The sequence below is a fragment of the Sparus aurata genome, chromosome 14, assembly GCF_900880675.1.
Source record: "Sparus aurata chromosome 14, fSpaAur1.1, whole genome shotgun sequence".
Classification (NCBI taxonomy): Eukaryota; Metazoa; Chordata; class Actinopteri; order Spariformes; family Sparidae; genus Sparus; species Sparus aurata.
The window spans coordinates 10,913,907-10,930,771 of record NC_044200.1 but is presented as its reverse complement, the minus strand read 5'-3'; the positions used below and the strand labels follow the sequence as shown (position 1 = coordinate 10,930,771).

General features: G+C 42.2%; 3 protein-coding genes across 5 annotated transcripts in view; all 3 read right to left on the bottom strand.

Annotated features, from left to right (window-relative positions):
* ahcyl2b (adenosylhomocysteinase like 2b) overlaps positions 1-936 on the bottom strand; it is a 46,704-nt gene extending 45,768 nt beyond the window's left edge. Inside the window, exon 1 of the mRNA XM_030440180.1 lies at positions 517-936. Within this exon, the coding sequence (XP_030296040.1) occupies positions 517-852 (336 nt within the window). The 5' untranslated portion in view covers positions 853-936. The remainder of the gene's footprint in view (positions 1-516) is intronic.
* An 816-nt stretch (positions 937-1,752) lies between these two features.
* On the bottom strand, positions 1,753-8,338 carry tmem209 (transmembrane protein 209). 2 transcript variants are annotated; one of them, XM_030440182.1, is made up of 15 exons: positions 8,265-8,338; positions 7,752-7,912; positions 7,541-7,599; positions 7,115-7,246; positions 6,776-7,005; positions 6,451-6,655; positions 5,975-6,150; positions 5,815-5,886; positions 5,456-5,552; positions 4,616-4,741; positions 4,386-4,483; positions 3,829-3,943; positions 3,558-3,655; positions 2,744-2,817; positions 1,753-2,524 (listed from the first exon to the last, which is right to left on the bottom strand). In XM_030440182.1, exons 2-15 carry the CDS (start codon positions 7,889-7,891, stop codon positions 2,470-2,472), a joined length of 1,677 nt encoding a protein of 558 aa, XP_030296042.1. In that variant the 5' UTR covers positions 7,892-7,912; positions 8,265-8,338; the 3' UTR covers positions 1,753-2,469. The 2 variants fall into 2 exon arrangements, with proteins under 2 accessions (XP_030296042.1, XP_030296043.1); XM_030440183.1 differs by lacking the exon at positions 8,265-8,338 and adding an exon at positions 8,010-8,177.
* Positions 8,339-8,986: 648 nt separating this feature from the next.
* On the bottom strand, positions 8,987-15,005 carry prdm4 (PR domain containing 4). 2 transcript variants are annotated; one of them, XM_030440818.1, is made up of 12 exons: positions 14,938-15,005; positions 14,540-14,602; positions 14,255-14,370; positions 13,948-14,136; positions 13,103-13,858; positions 12,782-12,931; positions 12,192-12,310; positions 12,019-12,104; positions 11,800-11,927; positions 11,122-11,694; positions 10,142-10,310; positions 8,987-9,991 (listed from the first exon to the last, which is right to left on the bottom strand). In XM_030440818.1, exons 3-12 carry the CDS (start codon positions 14,367-14,369, stop codon positions 9,631-9,633), a joined length of 2,646 nt encoding a protein of 881 aa, XP_030296678.1. In that variant the 5' UTR covers position 14,370; positions 14,540-14,602; positions 14,938-15,005; the 3' UTR covers positions 8,987-9,630. The 2 variants fall into 2 exon arrangements, with proteins under 2 accessions (XP_030296678.1, XP_030296679.1); XM_030440819.1 differs by having other exon boundaries at positions 14,255-14,401; positions 14,938-14,982.
* Positions 15,006-16,865: the final 1,860 nt, after the last annotated feature.

The following is a 16,865-nucleotide window of genomic DNA, read 5'->3' as shown; positions in this document are numbered from 1 at the left end:
ATTCATTTCAAGTTACATATTCAGTACATATTCTGTATTTTGTTACGATGCGCAACATTATTTTGTTGTCCAAGTCAAACAAATAATGAAAAAGAAAAAAAAAAAAGAAGAAATGTGTATGTTGTGTTTATAAAAAAAAGGGTCTAGCCAAGTCTTTTCCATCTTAAACACCACAATACCAGCCAAACTTGTGAAAACAGTTGGATACTTTGATGAAGCTAATCCAGAGCCCATATCCTAAAAACAGAGCCATGTCAGCCAAAATTAAATGGCTAGACTTATTTTTGAAAACGTGTTCAGCCCTTGTTGCACTGCCTACAGTGTTATTAGCACGGTAGCCCATTATTAAAAGCATTACTGACACAGCTGAATCAGCTTTGGGGACCAGCTAGCCTGCTAGCATCGTCACACAATGCGAGCTTTCCCAGCGAGCTTTCATTGCGGCGAGGTGCTTAGTGCTGGTCCAAAACCACCGAGGACATGGCAGCCGCTGAGAGAAACGCTTGTCCAGCTCACCTTTTTCATCCGCGGTGCCTCGGCGACGGTCCCGTCACGGTTGACAAAAGCCTCTCCGCCGTTCTGCTGCGGGTCCGTGCGCTTCATAGCCGACGCCTGCGGCATCTTCGCGGGGTTCGGGGTGAGCAAGCACAGGCTGTCTTCCCCGGCTTTCGCGGAGAGCTCCCCTGTCGGGGAAGCAGCTGCGGAGGAACCGGCCTCGTGCGGGTCGCTCCTGGCGAGGTGCTTGCCCTCCGAGGTCGGTGTCATCGGGGACCCAGCCGGCATGTCTTTACCGGTGGGGACGTCTTTGAGTTCGACCTCTGCCATTTTCGCTGCCACAACCTGGACTGACATCGCTGCAGTTTCACAAAGTCCTTTTTCCAACACAAATAGCGAGTCAAACGGATGTGAGCGGTGGAGCGACGCTGCCCGAGTGCATTGTGGTCCTTGTAGTTCCTCTAAGTATCAAAGAAATCTCCACCTTGCGTCACCTTCAACGCCATTGACGGGCACATGACTGACATTTAACAACACATTACTCTTACACACACAATAAAATCACCGACGTTTGGATTTCATTTAGCTGGAAATCAGGTCCATTCGAAAAAAGTGACTACATTTCCCATCAGGAAAAGCTACACTGCAAACTGTATCATGGGAAATTAAGTTTATAGTAAACGAGGACGACAATAAACTACAAAACAAACGCGTATAATGCCAGATTCTGCTGTCTCGTCACAGGGAAATCACATCAAAATTCCCTACATGATTTTCTAAAACTTGCCAGTGATTTTATGAATTATTTCATCAACTCTCTGTCTCACATGTGTAAATTAATAGTACAAGGAAGCACTTTAACATTACAGTAAATTATGAAGTCATGTCGCTAGACAACAAACCAATACCAACACAAAATAAATGTGATTGATTTATTATTCATTTAGCCCCAAGTCTTTAACTGAATGCTGCCGCACATGACACTGCATCACATCACATTACATTACTGATGCGGTGGATATGCAGTATGTCACATGAGATAGTGGGACCAGGAGTAAGGTCAAATCATAAAAAGTGAACTACATTGCCACCAAGTGGATGTCTATGAAAGTTAAAGCTACAAGGTTTTTTTTCTGTCCTTTTATTTTGAACTCATGAGACATTTGTAAAAGGGCGTTATTGAAAACAAACAAAAATGTATTAGGTCTGAAACTTGACTGGCTAACACAAGCAATAAGAATAAATGGCACTCAGATCTATTTTGTAAAATAAGCTATATTAAGAAAAAGTTTGGTAATTCAAAAGGTTTCTCATCGGTTCTTCATCACATATCAAAACAATTCACACTTTTCATAGTTGGGTTGCATCACAGCCTACTGGGAAGCTTCGCAACTACAGAGTACATCAGTTTAGATTTTTTTTGTGTATGGCTTCCATTTTCAGAATTCTTAATTTCTGTGGCTGACTGACTTCAAGCATGCCAGGAGCATCTCTGCTGCAGCAGACATTCATTGAACTACAGGAACAAAAAAAAACAACAAAAAAACAGCATACCAGAAATAGAAACACAAAGTCAAGTCCACTCATACTGTATTCGCATTCGTGCTAAATGGGTCCGAGCCCTTTACCACCCGCCAGATAAATCTGAGGTATATTATCTACAAGGCTGCCATGCTGGTACATTCTCAAAATACAAAATCAGAAAACCAAACAATGTTAAAAAATACAACTCTTTACTGTATCATAAGCACACGTTGGTGTCACATACTTAAAATGTCAATGATAATACAGATTGTTGGCAATTTGTCCACCAAAAATTGAGAAAATGTCCAAAAAAGTGAAGTGCTGCTTTCCCAAAATGCCCTTGAAAGAGCAGTCCTTAAGTCGAGGTGGTATTCCTATCAGAGCTGCCACACAGCATCGTGGAAAAAAAAAACCACTTGAAGGTTTGTGTTGCTTCCAAAGGACGACGCTTCAGTCTTTGAATATCCACAAAATGTTGACCCCAGAGAGGCCAAGATTAACTCTCCTGAGGAAAGAAAGTATGAAAAGCAATTTAATTATCTGGCAGAAGACAAGCAAGGTCAAATCAATCATTTTCAATCAAAAGGCAATCTGCTCTTTGGTGTGTGACCTTTCTGTTGAAGATGAATCAATATTTCATTGTACCCGGCGATACAATATACTTGTGTCAAAGATGATTTGAGCTAGCCAGCTTTTTACAGGATTTTATGGTAAAAGTACTCACCCCAGCATCCCTGACTCCTTAGTCTTAATAACATACAGGAACATGAGGATTGTGTGGAACAAGTTGTTCCTGCCCTACAATAGAAAACAAGATGCGTTCATGTTATTGCTTTACACTTGAAGAAGACATCCTGTACGATGTGTGAATGAGACATCTGTTCTGATGCCTTGAGCTTTCCGGATTTTCTGAGATATCTATTAGATATATGTGGGGAAAACTAGGATAAAGAGGGCCCCTAGTTACAAATCTCTCCATGTTATATCAAATTCTCTCATTTAAAATGAATCGAGAGGAAAACTCAAAACGAAACCAGGCTTACAGGCAAACAATAACTTGGTCAGAAATGTTAAGATTCTTTCAGAAAAGGTCAGAAAAAACAGTGATCACGCAGTTTTATCACTGGCCCCAAAAAATCTCCCATAAGAAGCAGCTTACAGAATGACATAAAAAGAATTCACTTTTTAAATGTTTTGCTGAAAATCTGTCCCGTGCAGTAACATACAGACTTTGTCATGTCTCACTGTCTGACATTTATGCTACGATGTTCCCTGTGTTTTTTGTATGTCTGTTGTATTTACGATTCTGCTTTTTTGGGAAGGTCGATCCTTAAGGGAGTCATTAAAGATGATTTGATCTGATGTTTGATTTACGCTGCCTCCTCAGGAAGATCTATAAATATCAAGACTCGGAGGGGACAAAAATAAGAACACACTGTGAGACAGGCTTTACTTTGGTTCTGATTTTAAGCCAGTGAGGGCGAAATGAGAGCAAAAGCAGTTTTGTATCACTGAAAACATGTTGTTTTTGCTGTCACCTTGGGTAGACTGTAGATATGTCCCTGGTAGATGAGCTGGTAGTGAGGGGGAGTGGTGCTGCTTTGGTGGATGCAGAAGAGGTTCTCCTTGGTAACATCTATGAGAGTTAATACAAAATGGGGAGGAATGAAGTATGATGTGAAAATAGCGAGGTAGGTGCTGTGTTTGACGATCGAGAAGCAAACAGAAAATCATAAGCATTAGATTAGCATTCTTCCTGTTTGGTCAGCGTGTGTGTGTGTGTGTGTGTGTGCATGTGAGTGCACCTACCAGGTTTGTCTGGGGTGTGGCTGAAGTGTTGAGCAGTGAACGTCTTCCCGTCTGGGTACTTTGGGTGTGGGGGTAGTCTTGAGTCCAAGTACGTACAAAATACATGCATGAGGATCTAGAGGGACAGAGAAAGTATTACTGGAGGTAACTGGCCCGGACAAGCAAGAACATTTAGAAAAATGAGCTTTATTTTTTGCATTCGATACAATAGTTCTGACACCTCTGGGATAATACAAAAAAGCCAAACAAATTAAAGGGTTGAGTCATTTGACGGAAAATTAATCGGCAACAATTGGATCATGGTTAAGGTCAAAGTTCAAGAAAAAAATGCCAAAATTCACAGGATCAAGTTCTTCAATTGTGAAAATTTTTGAGGTGGGACAAAACAAGGTATCTGAGAACATTGCCTTAGGCTCTGAAAAAAATAATACAAAGAATCATTTGTTGGAGCTGCATCAAGATTATGAATCAAACATTGATTGGACCTGTTAAGTGACATTTTTAAATGGTGACTGGTTTGAACCACTCATTCAGTGCAGGTGTGTGTGCAGACTCACAGCACAGTCAGAGGGGAGGTCCGTGTCCCACTTCCTGTTCTTCAGATCTCCACCGCTATTCCAGCGAAACGAGCTCATGCAGCCGCTGTGGGCCAGCTCTGACAACACAGGATACGCAATAAAAACACACAGATAAGAAACTACAACTCATACCAGCGTGAAGTCCGATTTTTTTTCATCACACTCCATCGCAGTTGGCAAAAAAACACACACTGCATGCTTGAACCTACCTTTTACGCGCTCAACTAGATACTCCTGGTTGGGAGTGACGTCCAGATACTGAACGATGGAGTTCATGGTGGGGATGGAGGAGGCTTTCATCACTGCTGCCTGCTTCAGGCTGCTTATGCTGGCCTCTGGTGGAGAGAAGAGTGAAGACTAGTGAGACTCTGAAGTAACTAGTACACATTGAAATCATGAGCAACAGCTACTGTAGTGTTTATATTGCAGAAAAGTAAAAAAAAAAAAAAAAAAATGTTATTAACTGGAAATGTGTTTTCCTACACTGCCTTAGTTTTGTGCATTCTTTTTTTTTTAAAGATTTTTTCTGGCATAGACACCTTTATTAAGCAGTAGTCAGATAGGAAATATGGGAGAGAGAGGGGGGTGTGACATGCAGCAAAGGACCTCCGGCCGGAATCAAACCAGGGTCAGCTGCGTATGTGGCATGCGCTCTAACCACTAGACCACCTGCGCGCCCAGTTTTGTGCATTCTACTTGTCGGGCAATTTAATAGAAAATCCCCAAAAATCAGTTCTGCTTACTACAACATGAAAACATCTTCCCTCGTCTTAGCTGTGCACATAAAGTATGATAAGAGCTATATCTAATTATTTTTTGCACAACAAAACTTTTAATTCTCACTATGGCTGAGATGCTTTTCTGATTTTATGTCAACTTTCTTCCAATGGCATTAATATAATATCACTTACTTAGAAAAACATGATATTTCTAATACATAAAATAAGCTTATATTCTAGGGTCTGTGACAGTCACATTTAGGCATTGCCAGCAGCAGTGTCGGGACCAAGTGCATGTTCTATGATTCATGTTAACTGAAGATGATTCACCTCCTATCTGGAGCTCAGGGCAGCCCATCCGCCTGAGCTGGCTGTTGACAGAGTCTATTTCCTTGACCAGCGGGACCAAGATGGTGTCACTTATCCACTGTGAAAGACACAAATAGATTTGATTTCTAATATATTTCCTTTATCAAGTCAGCTCTACAGATCGTAAGCACTTTTTCAGTACATAACGCATACATTTCCAGACTCTTGGAAGCCTTTATCATCACATCTACATTATTACCATGAATAAAATTGTTAAGAATAAACATTACATCATTAATGTTGAGAAAAATTACCAAAATTAGCAAATTCATGCGGAAGTTTCCAAAATATGTAGTTCTAAAAAATGCTTTAACACTTACATTTCTAAGCTTGGCTGTCCAGCTGTCAATGCTGTCTACTACCAGGCGGCTGGTTGTGATTCTGGCCCACACCTACATAAGAGGAGGGGGAAAAAATATAAATAATGCTGCTGCCAATGATACATACATCAAACAAACCATTCAGTGCTAATTTAAAGACCTCTTCTGCAGCTTGTTTGGAGCCCAGGTCCGTCTCATCCTTGTGGGCCGACGGGGCCTGCGAGCGGCAGGCCGGCTGGTACAGGAACTTCCTCAGGCTCTGGGCGTAATCCCCCACCGAGCGGTTGTAGTTCCAAAATGTCGGGCTGTGGTTCGGAGACACAGCCTCTGGACTCCCTGTTGAGAGCATTGGTTCTTCATCATGATGTCTAATGGTTTTCATCACCAACTTGAAAGGCAGGCTCTACTTCACAATGATGTCGACAGTGATTTCAGTCATTTCCATGAACACAAAAATATTTACGTTGTGTATAAATGTTAAACATAGGCAACTACTTCGTGTTTTAAATAAAATGTGATAGAAATCCAGAAATATACGCATTTCAAAATATTGTACACACACTCCGATTCTCACTCCTTTTTAGCAGTGACTGTTTATACTAGCAATTGAGTTCTTTCAGCACTGGGATACTGTACCTAGTTGGCTACGGTGACTCTTCTCCTCCTCTACTCGGAGGAACCTCTCCAGGCTTTTCAGATCCTCCATGTAGTCCTCCTTACTTCCAGGGGAGTTAAACACTGAAGGGGATGTGCGATATCGAGCTCTCAAGCTCGAGCCTTCAGCTGGTCCGATGCTGCTGGCGTAAGGCGAGGAGCCGGGGGAGGTACTGTAGTTCAACACCTGAGAAAAGAAGCATTAATTTAATTCATGAACGTTGGAACATTTTTTATATTTTCCAGTTGATAAAGAGTCAATCCATTACATTTTTCCTTTTTTATTTAAAAGCAATGATGGGTGTACCTTTCCAAAGGCCACTGAGGGGGAAAAGTGCCCTCCCGCGCTGCTTGGAGTTGATGGGTTGCTGAGAGGAGGGCTGTAACCGGGTACACAGCTAGGGGAGAACTTTGGGCTGGTGGTCGCCGGCCGCGAGGGGCTGAAACTCAGCACGCTTTGGCCCTGCAGTGGAGACGACTGGGCTGGAGCAGGGGTCTCCTTTTTTTCTGGCTTTTGGGGCGGAGAGGCCTGGATACCTTCAAGAGAACAGACCGGCGTACTTGATTAATCCCACACTCAAAACTGAGGACTAAAGTGTGTTTAAATTACAAATTCTAATTCTGCAAGCAAAAGAATAAGCCTTACTTGTGTTTCTCAGACCCAGGAGTCGATGCTGCCCAGGAGATACAGCAATGGTGGAGGGAGACATTGTGTATTTGAAATACTTCCAGAAGTCAAAAAGAGCATTGAGGCTAAATACAGAGGCTAGCACCAGTTCTGTGAATGAGGACAGAAGAGAAGAAAACACTTAGCGTACAGGGTCTTTCATAAGTATAAACACATAGGTGCCTGTTGGTGTCAAATTAAATTTCAGATCTTTAAGAGATCAATTCTGCTGTTAAAATTTAGATTAATCTGAGGGTATTTTAAGTATGGCTGTAAAAGAATGCACTGTATTTTCCCAAATCAGACACAGAATGTTATACTGATCAGTGCTTAAGTCGGATAAGTATACTGATTAAGTCTTTTAAAACCAGCAAACATCCTTAAATAACAGCACAGGGAACTCACCGATATACCAGATAGGCCAGTAGGTGATGTTGTAGTATCGGCTCAGCAGTTTCCCTGACCTAACAGACAAGTAAAAACAGACACACAGGTTCATCACATTGTGAGCTGGATGAAGAGGTATCGAGGATGGAGTGACAGTTCATCTGTGCTGCAATACAAATAACAAGTTATGTTTGCAAGGGAGCACACGAATGATCTTGGAGCCACTTACATCTCAGTGTAGATCATGCCTGCTAGGGACATGTTGAGCACAGCCCAGGCCAGGACTATCTGACGAGCCTGCTCCTCCCTCCTCATCCTCAGCGCCCTGTCTATCATACTGGGCATCCCCTCCTTCTGCGGGGTTAACATGATGTTATCCAAATGTTCAGGCTGAAACGAGTAGAAGAATAGACTGTGAGCCACAACGAGCACGCATTGTGTTACACTCAAAGATATTAAAAAATACTTAAAGTTATAACAAACTAACAAGTAGGGCGCGTTAGAGAACATCACTATCCCTTAGCTAGACTTCAAATTACACTCAGGCATGACATGCTAGCCCACCTGCTAGCTAAACGGTTAGCTAAAGTTAGCTAGCTTAGACATAAACAATCCGGCTTTTCCAAGCAAAGAGTGCTTCTTAGTTTATTTCAAAGTGTAAAGCTAATACTACAGTATTTATACCAAAAGTTAAAGAACCGTCATACAAAAACAATAAATAGAATTTGTAGTTAATTCATACCACGCTAAAGTGAATGACAACCACGGCGCTGCATATTTTGTATTTTAACCGGATGTTACATCAAGTACTTCCGGTTACAGGATCTCACTGGGCAAAGGTTAAAAGAAAGATGTTGATGTAGTGTTCCCACAGCAGACGTCTTAGACATTATTTTAGAATAAATTATTTAGATTGTCTTAGCTAAATAAGTATAAAATATCTGTAATATCCTTGTGAATTTTGCTTACATTAACATGGAGGACTTAAACTGTCCTAAGCGTAGATTCTCATGGCTCTACAAGTTTAAAGTCTTCGTAATTTAGCTAGATTAAATACATTTAGATGCCACTAAATGCATAAAAAAATATTGAAAAATAAATGCACATTAATGTATTGAATGTGACATAAGTGTATATTTCAGCATTAAATTGCTCCATACATTAATGCAGTGTGAGACCAGATGATTTAATAGTCATCACAGTTTACTTTTGGTTACAAATTGTATCGAGGAAGCAAAAAATCCACATGTCCGTTGGAGGCAGTGTCCAACTATTTTATCCATTATTGCTGGGCATAGAGTGAATGCCCAGCAGGTGGGGAACAAATGACTTTCAATCTGTGATCATTAAGGATAAAAATCAATATAGACATAAGAAAATGATATAGACACAAGAATACGATAGTCAGTCAAGCAGAAATGTGTGCTTTCAGCTCTATCATGTATATCAGTCAATAACATAAACCAACAGTAATTGTTAATTTATTAAAACATTATGCAACAGATAGGATGGAACTATTTAACGTTGAGGCAAAACTCACAAGATGAGGAATAACACGTTAATGCCCAGGTTCCTGTTTTTAAGAGGCTCATTTTCATTCACAGAAATTTTAAATTAAAAAAATGATACAAAATCTTGCTTGTAATAAATAAAGAACAAAAGCGAATACATATTTTAAGGACTAAAAATGCAAGAATATGGCATCAGAAATTTTAATTGTCATTAATTGTGCATCTACAAATGAATCAGCGATTCATCCCATGTTAGTGAGTCATGGAAAAAACAGATTAAGGAATAACAACGTATGAAAGATAGCTTATATGAATCCCATCAGCTAATATTACACAGGCCTGAGTTCAATGAATAGACAGAGTAGCTTTGTAGAAATACAGTCTGATCTTCATCAGCTGGCTTATAATACGACAAAGACTATTTTATTATAGCAGCATATGAGACGAAACATTATTGTTTTAAAATTTGGATTATGCAAGATGTTAAAATAAAACATTTGATAAAGTAACTCATATTTGGCAAAAACTAAGAGGTAAACGTCATTAATGCAGTAAAGTAAATAAATAAACAAAGACATCTCAAGAGGCACAGTGTTGTCAATGAGGGGGTGACAGGGACTTTTCAGAGTTATATCCTCCGACGTCTAAACCGCAGTCTTCATTGCTGGCTGAGTCAGCGTGTCTCTCCCCTCCTCTTCCCCTGCCATCATCATCTTCTTCTTCCTCCTCCTCATCGTCATCTTCCTCATCCATGTCCTGCTCCTTACGGGACGCTCTCTCCGTTTTGGGCCCTTTGCATATCTTGAGGTGGCGGGTGAGGTGGTATTTGGTGAGGAAAGCCTTATGGCATTTCTCACAGACAAAGTCTCGGCGGCCCTCGTGAGAGTTCATGTGCTTCTTCAGGTGGTTGGTCTTCAGGAAATGCTTGTTGCACTTTGGGCACTGTATCCGCCGTTCACTGTGGTGGGAATATAAAGATATAGATATAATATAGAATATAAAAGAGACACATTATATAACCTTTGTGCGGAACACATCTTAATTCCAACTTGTGAAATAATTGTGATTTGTGCAGCTTTTCATAGAACACAATGAATGAGTTACATACTGCGTGTGAGAGAACATGTGTTGTTTCAGGTCGTGTTTCCTGATGAACGCCCGGTCACAGAGGTCACACTTGAGCTTCTCTGCACCAGTGTGGATGAGCATATGTGACGCCACATGAGATTTCTGGGTGAAAGACTTCTCACAAACCGTGCATCTATAGTTCTTCTGACCTGTTAAAGGGAAAAAGAGTTTCAAAGAGTTGTGACATTTCATGATTTACACTTATTCGCTCACAAGCTGAGAGTGAAATGAGAAAAACTTTTAACCATTCTAATATCCATCATTCCAATGTGAAGCTACAGCCAGCAATGGTTAGCTTAGCTTAGCACAAAGACCAGGGGGAAACAGCTTGCCTGGCTTTGTTCAATGGATACAAAATCCGCCTGCTGGCTATAGCTACGTATGTCACTGGCAGAAAATGACACTGGTATTTTCTCAATTAAACTCTCCACCAGAAAGCAAATGAAAATGTTGTAACAATGTTTCGGTTATTCCTTGAACACCACATTCATCAAAGCATCATCATATCATCGGATTCTCAAATTTCCAGTGGTCCTTGAAGTATTGAAGTATTTTTCATCTAAAGCTCTCATTTACAATTTTGCCAGATAAAGAACATTTAACCAGCTCCTGTAAAAAAAAACATTATATTCTGCACTCTTTAGTGCCACTGGGAAGCCTTGAATTACTGACATGCAACATTCAGGTGACGAGAAGACAGTCAAGCTGAGTTTCTTTTTAGTAATTTTGGTAATACTTGCCAGCACTTGAAATGTTATACGTGTCATTTTGTATGGCACTATAACTGAGGACTAATATATTACAGTGAAAATGTGTCGATGGGTCCACAATGAGTGACATCTTTCTAGGAAAAACTTCAAGGAGTTTTGTGAGTGGTTCATTGGGAAAGCAAAAGAACCGGGGGTTAAGTCTGCTAGCTATAAAGACAGACGTTTAAAATTCCATGATCCTGGTACAAACCTGTGTGAATCTTTAGGTGCATCCTGAGGTTGCTGGGATCACTGAAGGCTTTACTGCAATATTCGCACTTGTGAGGTTTCATCCCCACGTGCCCCATGAAGTGCACGTTGAGCTTGGTGGATGTGATAAAAGCCCGGGAACACATGCTGCACTTGAATTTCTTCTCCCGTACATGACCCTGACCTTTTGCTCTGGAGGTAACATTATTGTTAGAGTTTCTATTACTGCCGCCCCTGCCGCTGCTGTTGTCACTGTTTGTTTGTCCTGCAGCGTGGGCGTGGCAGGGCCACGGGGAGGAGGAGGAGCTTGAGGTCCCATTGGTCAGCTTCTCCTCCTGGTGAGTGTGTTGCTGCTGTTGTGTCTGCTGCTCCTGCTGTTGCTGCTGCTGCTGTTGCTGTGGTTGTTGCTGTTGCTGCTGCTGAGAGTGGTCCTGCTGCGATGGGCTGTGGCTGTGTGGAGGCTGGTTATGGCTATGGTTACTGTTATGGCTGCTGAGGTGAGACTTGAGCTCAGAGAAGGAGGAGCACTCCTTGCCACACTGGCAGATCTGACCCTCAGGCACCTGAGGAACACCTGCGGAGATGTAGAGAATGGTAGGATACTCAGAATACTGTCTGGTAATGGATAACCATGACAACGATGGATCAGAGGAGCTACTTTCATCATCTGTCATCTCACCCATCAGCCTGCAGTAGTCTCTGCTGTAGTAGAAGAGCAGCTCCTGGTCTGGGTGGATCTCTGTGGTAGTACAGAAAAACAGTTTCCCGTTGGCAGGGTACGCCACCAGGTTCTGCTCCTCACGGGTCCTTAACACACATCACACACAGCAAATAGGATTGTTTTAAAACCATCCTGTTTTGACTGAAATCATGTCCAACACCTCAGAAATCCCCATACCTTGCTTTGCGGACAAACATCATCCAGTTGCACTCATTCTCGTCCGTCGTCACGATGTAGAACTCCAGCACGTTGTTGTGGTACATCTGTAATACACAAACTGCTTCATCAACTTATCATGGTTTTGTACAAACTGTGACAACACACGGTCCAACCAAAGCCACTCCACTGACCTTCCATATTTGCGGTGTGTCCTTTTCAGGCCAGTCAGAAAGATCCACGTTACTACAGTGCTGGCCCACCATTGGCCCAAAGCAGGTCCTTGGAGGAATAACGTCCCGCGCAAAAACTCCTGAGAGGAGCATCAATACATCTTGTCAGTTATCTAATTGTTCGTCTATTGAATGTTTTTTTTTTGTCTACCCATATGCACTACTTTTTAAATAGATTTTCTTTGACAAAAGATGAGATGATAAAGATGACATGTTAATAAACAGCTTGTGTGTGCAAAGTAGTCCTTAACCCCAAATGATACTGGAAAAGTGACTAATCCTCACACTGTAACAAAATGTTGTGTCATTTGTCATTTTTCCTTCAAAATTAATATAAATGACTAACTGAATGCCAAAACAGTTCTTTATCATATCATCAACAGTTGTTAACATATATTGATCAATTTAATGTTACTCCTGTGTAAACAAAACAAAAAAGAAGGTATCTTTTCATTATATATAAAACTGACTAAAATCCTGATGTCATTCAGGTTCTCTCTTCCACACAGGGACTTAAAGGCATCCCCTGATCGGTTGGCGTATTCTCTTACCAAGCGGTTCATCAGCCACCGAAATGCGCAGGCACAGTGGGCGCGGAAGAGAGAGGCGAGCCCGACTTTGGATGGGCGCGTCGGGGATGAAGGTGACTGGGCCGTGCTCCGGGCAGTCTGAGGTATATGAGCGCTCACATAGTGTGCACCCTGGAGAAAATAACAGCATAGTAGTTGGTATTTAGTTTATATATATTTTCATGAAATAATATGATTTCCAAAGCTTTACAGCTCTATTTAATTTAAAACACAAGATTTTCAAATCTGTTGATGTATCCGGCTCTGTAACATCTGAAGAATGTATTCCAAATGCACACTCACAGATGGTGTAGGCAGTGACCATGTTCTCCTTGTTGGAAGTAGAATCCTCAAGCTGCAGGGTGGAGTTGACCAGCACCAGGTTGTTTTCTGGCCCCAGCGACACCTCTGCAGTGATGGGGGATACATTTACAGCCTCTAGCCCCATCCCAGAGTGTCCATGCAGTGATACAGGCTCCAGCTGGCCCTGGCTGGTCATGGAGCCAGTGAGCACCACACTGACAACTCCCGAGTTCAACTCCCCGTTTGAGTGGAGTTGCTCCCCTAGTCCCCCTGCTCCTCCTCCCCCTGCGTTCCCCACTCGACCCCCCATGTGATCGGGCTCCATCACCACTGGCAGTTCCAGTACTGGGGGCCCATGAAGGGGCATAACTCCACCTGATGAGTCCAGGCCCTCGTGTGGCTGAGGCTGCCGTCCACCTCCGAGCTGCTGCTGAGTGTCAGGCACCACCCCGACTCCATCCATAGTGGCTAGCTCCTCTCCCATCCGGTCAGGTGACATGGGGCTGCTGACACGTGACTCCATGGCTAACCCTGTTGAGTCCAGCTCATGAGCACCAGGCTGATGGAGGTCTGCCTGGCCGCTGACCTGTCTGGAGTCCATGGGCACCAGGCCTTGTTCCAGTGGGCCTCCAGGGCCACTGTAGGGGTCCAGAGCTGAGGGATTGTTGCTGGCAACAGACAGGGTCCCGTCCATGTTAAGGCTGCTGGGATGAATGTACTGAGGTGGTGGACGGTCTGCCAGATAGGACAGGATACCTACAGCAGGGGAGGAAGAGGAATATTTAGAGTCACCCTTCAAAAAAGAGCAGTGAGGATAAAAACCCAACAAACGAAGAGTATTCCACCTGGCAGTATGTGTCGGAAGTAGCTGCTCTCCAGATGAGGGTAGGGAGGTGGCGGCAAGGAGTAGTTCCTCTCCGGCAGGCCGCACATCACCCCTCTATCGCTCAGTGGACCCATGGGGAGCATCAGTGAGAGGGCAGAAGGAAGGGAGCCCAGGGAAGGACCCAGGCTGGGGATGGCCACCGGCATGCCTGAACAGCAGATCATAAACCGAGATTCAGCTCAGCAACGAGAGAAGACTTAGAGACTGTCACTGAATATGTGATGCCAAAGTCTTTTAACAATGGATCTAGTGTGTTTGTTTTGTACCTGGGGTGGGGATGGGGTTGTGTGTGGGGGAGGTGGGCAGACCCAGGTGGCTGGCACTCACTGAGGGCACACTGAGCTGGTCCATGCCCACAGGACTCAGGTTCATGTCATTCATCCTGAAGAAACGACATCAGAGTGAGACCTAGACTGAGCAACCAGCCAGGATGCAGAATAACATCCAACATTTAGCTAACTGTTTGAGTGTTCTGCTGCCGTTATAGACACAGTTAGCAACATCAAGACATGGTTTAGGCAGGGGTTTATACGCGAGCTAGCTTAGCTTACCTGAACTCAACAACTGATGCCCATCAGTAACCGTGTCCTGCTGAGGGGTTCATATTTCTCTCCCTGTGAAATAAAACAACTGGTATGAACAGTAAAAACTTAGTGCACCGGCCCGCTAATCACAATCCTTCTATACAACATATTAAAACAACTAAAACATCATAAACGTGTCGTTTCAAGTGACTTGTTTGCAACTAGTTAGCGAAACACATCAACCAGTTTTGTCACAGTGCTAGCGTTAGCATGGAAAACTTACACCTACATACACCGTTAAAACAGGGAGTTATTAGGTGTTTCAGCGAGCTCAAAGTACACTCATATCGCGTCAAAGCCATGTCGCTTCAATGCAAAGTAATTACATATGTGAAAAGGAAGAAAGCAAAAAAACAACAACATACCAGCACAATGCCTCCCTGAACGGGGCCATGACAGCGTACTGCTCTGTGTGCGCATGCGCACTTGCGAGATAAGAATAGAGTATTCGGCTGATCACAGGTCAGCTCTCTGTCTCGATTCACAAAAAGCGGCCGCTACCCAGGGGCCAGGAAGACAAGTTGTTTTATCTTCCGTATTATGTTTTTCTTTTACTGAATAAACAAGCTGTTCTCAGAGGAAAACAAGGTCACCAGAACACTGTTTGAAGCTAGAAAGGTGGCAGGGTCCACCACATGTAAACAAAGTTAAACAGAATGAAATTGTGTTGTCCTTTAAGGTGAGTTTAATCAGTCATGAAAACGAAGAGAGTTTTTTAATGCACAAAAACAAATTAGTCAATGAAGATTTCTTTCACGAGCTCCTGTTCAATGGAGGACATAAAAACTCTTCATTATTATGCGATTAAAAACTAAGGGGTCAGTATGACATTTGGATATCATTAATATAAGATAAGATAATCATTTATTAGTCCATTTAAATATGTATTTATATATGTATATTAATTGTCTGTATATGTTTATATTTCAAGAGAGTTCTGGCCAACATAAGAAACATGTGAAAGATTACTTTTAGAGATAGCACCTAGATGACATCTTATAAGTAGTTCACAACCTCTCAACTGGGGGTTCAGGGCCTAAGATTGGGTCACATGATAAATCTGAAGGGTCAAAAGACGAAAGATGTAGATATATTGTGGTTGCACAAATTAATGCATTTCTTAAATACTGTTTTTCTGTCCTATTCTGAATTAATTCACCTCTTCAGGCTGCTAAAAACTCTTTAAAATGAAGCGATCTAAGAAGTTAAGATATATTGTTTATAACTTAACAACTCACATACATGCGATATGCAATATGTAGGGAGACCAGGGACAGTTGTAACAGGGGACGGTTGTAACACCTTGAATTCCTCCAATGAGAAACAAGCTAGAGTGATTCCTGCTGAAGAGCGAGCCAGATTTGAAACTTCCTGACGGTGTTATCTAAAAAAGGTTGTTTTTTAGGTAAAAAAATTACTTTTCTGTCTGATGCACTTTTTTGGATGCTGTTATAAGATCAAATCTCTATGAATTCAAACAAGTATTATTAGAATCACTGTTTTGTAAGCTAAAAATAGAAATGGCTAACTAGCGTCAAGTGTCAAACTAGCAGTCAAGCTGGCTCACATGAAAACTTGGTTGGTGATACTGGGACGGTTGTAACGGGGCGTTACAACCGTCCCAGTATCACCAACCAAGTTTCATTTATATTCTAAAAACTAGCAAAGTTTAGGGATAGAGTTGCAGATATTGGTATTAAAGGGAAACTATGCAGTTTTGGCAATTTCTTTGCTGTTTTCTCACTGGCCCAAAGTTGCATGGCTGTTTTTTTCCGCTCACAGACGCTAGGGGGGAAGCGAGACGGCCACCATTCAACCCAGAAAGTCATATAACCATTCCAATGACTCCAAAGCTGTTAAGTTAAGCTAAAAAACTACATAATTTCCCTTTAATGGCAAATTAAAAGTGAAATGTGCACTGTGCATTGCAAATTAAATGTAAAATGTCATCAAATCACATTTTAAGGTAATTATCTTTTTTTTATATAAAAGATAGTCAGTGGAAACATGTGATTGCTTACAGAATGCCAAATATCAGAAAGAGGAAGACAGACAGGGGAGTCCCATTTCCTGTGCTTGAAAGGGCTGCCGATGAAATCAGAGAGGGAAAGTCAGTCAGGGGAGTGGCCAAATCATATGGCATTTACCATGTGACCCATGTGAAACTTTTTTGAGGTGTTCTACCCATGAAATAATTTTGTTGTATTATAATTTGACGGCTTCGGGGCGCAGGTAGTCTAGTAGTTAAGAGCGCATGCCACATATGCAGCGGACCACAGTTCGAATCCTGGCC

Coding starts and splice junctions, on each gene's coding strand:
- tmem209 (XM_030440182.1), bottom strand. CDS start 7,891: ATGTTAACCCCGCAGAAGGAGGGGATGCCCAGTATGATAGACAGGGCG. Junction 5,553..5,814: donor GGACAGCCAAGCTTAGAAAT/GTAAGTGTTAAA, acceptor TGTCTTTCACAG/TGGATAAGTGACACCATCTT. Junction 4,484..4,615: donor TCTAGTTGAGCGCGTAAAAG/GTAGGTTCAAGC, acceptor CTGTGTTGTCAG/AGCTGGCCCACAGCGGCTGC.
- prdm4 (XM_030440818.1), bottom strand. CDS start 14,369: ATGAATGACATGAACCTGAGTCCTGTGGGCATGGACCAGCTCAGTGTG. Junction 11,928..12,018: donor ATGTTTGTCCGCAAAGCAAG/GTATGGGGATTT, acceptor ATGTGTGTTAAG/GACCCGTGAGGAGCAGAACC. Junction 9,992..10,141: donor CACATGTTCTCTCACACGCA/GTATGTAACTCA, acceptor TTCCCACCACAG/TGAACGGCGGATACAGTGCC.